At 29.1% G+C, this 4,575-nt stretch overlaps 1 protein-coding gene across 1 annotated transcript; it reads right to left on the bottom strand.

The window, feature by feature from the left end:
* Positions 1 to 75: 75 nt before the first annotated feature.
* LOC124892278 (protein WVD2-like 7) lies at positions 76 to 1,175 on the bottom strand (the record flags this gene model as incomplete). Its single annotated transcript, XM_047403613.1, has 4 exons — positions 76 to 168; positions 262 to 305; positions 479 to 907; positions 989 to 1,175. Coding segments are annotated over 4 exons (753 nt in total), but the record flags the coding sequence as incomplete, so codon positions are not given.
* Positions 1,176 to 4,575: the final 3,400 nt, after the last annotated feature.

Here is a 4,575-nt window from a genome sequence, read left to right as displayed (position 1 = left end):
ACAATAATATGTCTAAGATATATGTTTATGAACACAATATGGAGTTAAAGCTCAAAATTTCTCCATGATATATACCTGTTTACACTTTGATATAATTTATGGCTAACTTTCTCTGTACAGGAAGCACGAGAAGCGACAACCTTTCTTGCTATTAGCTGTTCTTCACTGCTACATCATTCAATAATAAACGAGGTTGAGAAAAATAGGATAAATCAGTGCTACCAAAATATCCCACATTTTCAACATGGTAAAGCAGCATACCTTTTATGTTGATTAAGTACATTAGCTTTTGAACCCGAAGAAACCTGTATAAAGCAAGTTATCTATTACCGTAAAATTTGATAATCAATTTAAGAATAACTGAAGAACAATCTAACTAAAAAGAAAGTTAAGTAATAGTTCAACAGAATTGAAATAGCAAGTTTACTCATCTGCATTGAAATTTGAAGATAACACTAAGCCTAAACCTGATACAAACCTTTAGATCATTAAAAGCTGAATTTCCAGCACTGAGATTAAATTTTGCAGCTTCCAGACATTCAGGAACACTCTGAAGAACATCAAAACTATTGGTATCTTGTTCAGTCTGGGGTCCAGAATGGCAACTTATACTATCTTCTCCGCCACATTCTATGACTTCAATGTCTCTGTTGCTTGATCCTTCTCCCCCAAATTCTGTGAATTCGATGTCTCCATTATTTGATCCATCAAAACTCTCCTCAAAGCGTGCAGAATCACCAACCTCATTCACTCGCTCAGAATCTCCATCATAGCCTGTATTCTCGTCTTGATACTTTTCATTCTTCGATAAATGGGTTGAGCTATCATAATTTTCATCAAAGCGTGCTGAATGGCCAACTTCATTAACATGCTCAAAGCGCTCCGCATAACCTTCATTTTCACTAGCCTGTTACTTTCCATTCTCCAGTAAAGTGGCTGCTCTATCATGATTTTCAACAAAGCATGCAGAATGGCCAATCTCATTAACATGCTCAAAGTCCTCCTCATAATCTGTATTCTCAAATCCATCATTACTAGCTTGAGAATTAGCCCCATCCTGACAGTCGGATGAACTCTGGCTTAGAAGTGCCCTTCTTCTAAAAAGCTCCTCAAAATATGTCTTTTTCTCAGTTACAGAACCTGGCTTGAAGTATTTCTCAACCTCTTCAAGATACCTGTTGTGTGTGAAAGAAGACCTCCTCTCCCAACATAAAGCATTATTCTCAAATCTACTGAATGAGATAGACCCAGATTGCCACGAATCTGCTTGTCAATTTTGGTAAGTAAATAAAGATCAGGTAGAAAGTAAAAAAGCCACATAGATTTAGTTCTCATGGAAAATCTTCATTTCCCCCTAATGGTCTAATTAGTAATGTCTCAAGTAGTGTATCCTAACATGCTTAAACAGACAATCTTATGAGAATACGGAACTCTCAAAATCTTTTCCACTAAAAGTTCAGCATAACAAAGCCTCAATCAATGAGCAAGTATGTTTCCTAGAAAGTACCCAAGGCAGGATTTGAAGTAACATACGAAGAAGTTGAAAAGGGTTCAACAACCTAATTAACTAAAGCATATGAACAACAAATTTTTCTAATAAATCCAGCAGCAACATATAAGAGAACAATACAATTGAGAACAAAAAAATTAACCATAGAAATGCATTTGAAAATGACAGTAACAAAGAGTAAGATCCAATAAAAGCTTTACCAGAAAACTAAGCCTAAATGGTTCTTCAATACCACCTGCCATTTCAAAACTGATCCTTCTTTAAAGCACCTTCCTGTATTTCCCAAAAACAAAATCTTATAACTCTGGCAAAAACAAAACAACAAAAAACCAAACACCCCATCACTTAAAAATACAATCTTTTCACTAAACATCATCAAAATGGACCAAAATGAAATCCTGTAGATACCAAAATCTTAAAAATCTGGAAAAAAAAATGCACCACAAAAAAAATAATAATAGAAAAATCAAACACCCTATCACTTGAGAATAGTCTTTTCACTATTTCATACATAAACATCATTAAAATGGATCAAAGAAATGGAATTATACAGAGAGAAAAGAGCAAGAAAATCTCAAAATTCTGAAAAATGCATCACAAAACAAAAAATCAAGACCCCATCACTTAAATATTGAATCTTTTTAGTATTCCATACATAAACATAATCAAAATGAACTAAAAATAAAGTTTTACAGATAACAAAATCCCAAAATTCTGAAATATGCATCACAAAATAATTAAGACCCCATCACTTAAAAATTGAATCTTTTCACTATTTCATACATAAACATCATCAAAATAGACCAAAAATAAAATGTAAAAGATAAAAAAGGACAAGAAAATTACATTTTTTAAAGGAAGAAACTGATAGAATCTTGAAAAGGGGTCATAAAAGAAGCAAAATTGAGACATCGAAACTTGTTTAGAGTAGAGAAGATTCACTACTGTGCTTAGAAGAAGGGAGTTATTTTTAGTGACAAGGACAATGGAGGGAAAACGAATGCTGAAATTTTGTCTCATTTGATTTTGTATTTATAGTTGAAAAAAAAAAAGAATTTGAATTTATAGATGGAAATGATTAGTTTTGGTTTAAATAATTAAGTAGATCTTAAACCAAAATAAATCACATCTACATCCTTCTTCTAGTTTGGTAATATTGTAAGAAAGGATCAATTGGTTTGTAAATCAGATCTTTCTCCCTTTTATTTCGCTCCAGCTTGATTTAATTGTAAATTTCAAATTGTAGTCTAATTGGATTTTGTATTTATTGAAATGATTAGTTTTGGTTTAAATAATTAAGTAGATCTTAAATCAAAATAAACTACATCTACATCCTTCTTTTAGTTTGGTAATATTGTACGAAATGACCAATTGGTTTGTAAATCAGACCTACCTCCCTTTTATTTCGCTCCTGCTTGATTGTAGATTTTAAAATTTAAATTTTTAAGATTTAAGATTGTAGTCGAATTAGATTTTGTATTTATGGAAATGATTAGTTTTGGTTTAAATAATTATGTAGATCTTAAACTAAAATAAACTGCATCTACATCCTTTTTCTAGTTTGGTAATTTTGTAAGAAATGACCAATTAGTTGGTAAAATAGACCTACCTTCCTTTTATTTCGCTCCCATTGATTGTAGATTTTAAATTTTGAATTTTTAAAATTTAAAATTGTATTTGAAGATCATATTTTGTAAATTTGATTAATTTTTATGGTCAAATATATATTGATCATAAATTTTGAAAATTGAAAATTGTATTGAACTTGAAATATTTAAAGATCAAATTTTCATAATCTGATCAAATTTTATGGTCAAACATATATTAATTTGTTGATATATTTTAAAAATTCTTTTCTAAATCTCTAGTCAAACGGTAGCTTAGATTTGCATTATCATATACAAATACCTTTGTTCACTTATTTATTTTTTAAAATTTATTTATTTCTAAATACCTTTGCTCGCTTATTTATTATTTTTTCTGAAAAAAATTATTCATTACTTGAAAAATAGTTGGATCAAAAAAGGCAATCTGATTTACCAATTTGTTTGTAAATCGGACCAACTTACCTTTTATTCGCTCCCGCTTGATTGTAGATTTTGAAACTTAGTTAAGACTCTTCCACATCCTTATTACAAGTTATTACATCCCTTGTAAGGACGAAGAATTAGCCTCAATAACGACGTTCAGTCATTTTATACATAGTACGAGTGGAATTTAATTGTCACACAAATGGTCACAGCGTTTGGTTGAAAAGTCAGTGGCAAGAAGCTATCGTATGCTGAATATCAAATGAAAAAACTAAAAAAATTGAATAAACAATAATCATTTTCATTGTAACAAGTATTAGTACCCGCACGATGTGCGGACAGTATTTAAGTAAAAGTAATCTCTAAATAGAGATACATTAAAAAAATAATTTAGATTTATAAATTTATCAAATGAGTAATAGCATAAAAAAATATTTCATTTACCAATAAATAAACCAACATTGACTAATGAAATGTAAGTCTCCATCTCCTATCAATTATAGCTTGTTGAATAGTTCATAATAAATCATTTCAAAGTGAAAAGCAAAAGAAGATAAAATTAATTTGAAAATATTTACTTATATACGAATATTGAAAGAAGTCTAAATATAGAGAAAAAATATTACCATTCTAGTTATACCATTTATAACAATTACATTTTAGCCAAAATAGAATCATAAAGATACCAAATATGGAAAAGTGATAAAAGTTATCTCTAAAAATTTTAAAATTTTTAACAAATAAATCATAATAATCTCAAGCAAGATCTTGCAATTTCTATTTTTCATTTGCATCAAAACAATTGATATATTTTTCTTAATTTTATTAACAGATTCGTTATTTAGTGATACTATGTTACCAAAAATTTGTATTTGGATAAAGAAATCATTAAGATAATAAGCTTGTTTTTCTCAAGAAACAAAAACGTTATGAATAATTAAAGTAATTTTTGACAGATAATTTTCTTGTTTCAAACCTATATTGTTATAGTGAATAATTAAAGTCATTTTTGACAAATAATTTTCTTGTTTCAAA

Source organism: Capsicum annuum, unplaced genomic scaffold (genome assembly GCF_002878395.1).
Source record: "Capsicum annuum cultivar UCD-10X-F1 unplaced genomic scaffold, UCD10Xv1.1 ctg45386, whole genome shotgun sequence".
Taxonomy (NCBI): domain Eukaryota; kingdom Viridiplantae; phylum Streptophyta; class Magnoliopsida; order Solanales; family Solanaceae; genus Capsicum; species Capsicum annuum.
The sequence above is the reverse complement of the archived record's forward strand: the minus strand, read 5'-3'. Positions and strand labels throughout refer to the sequence as shown.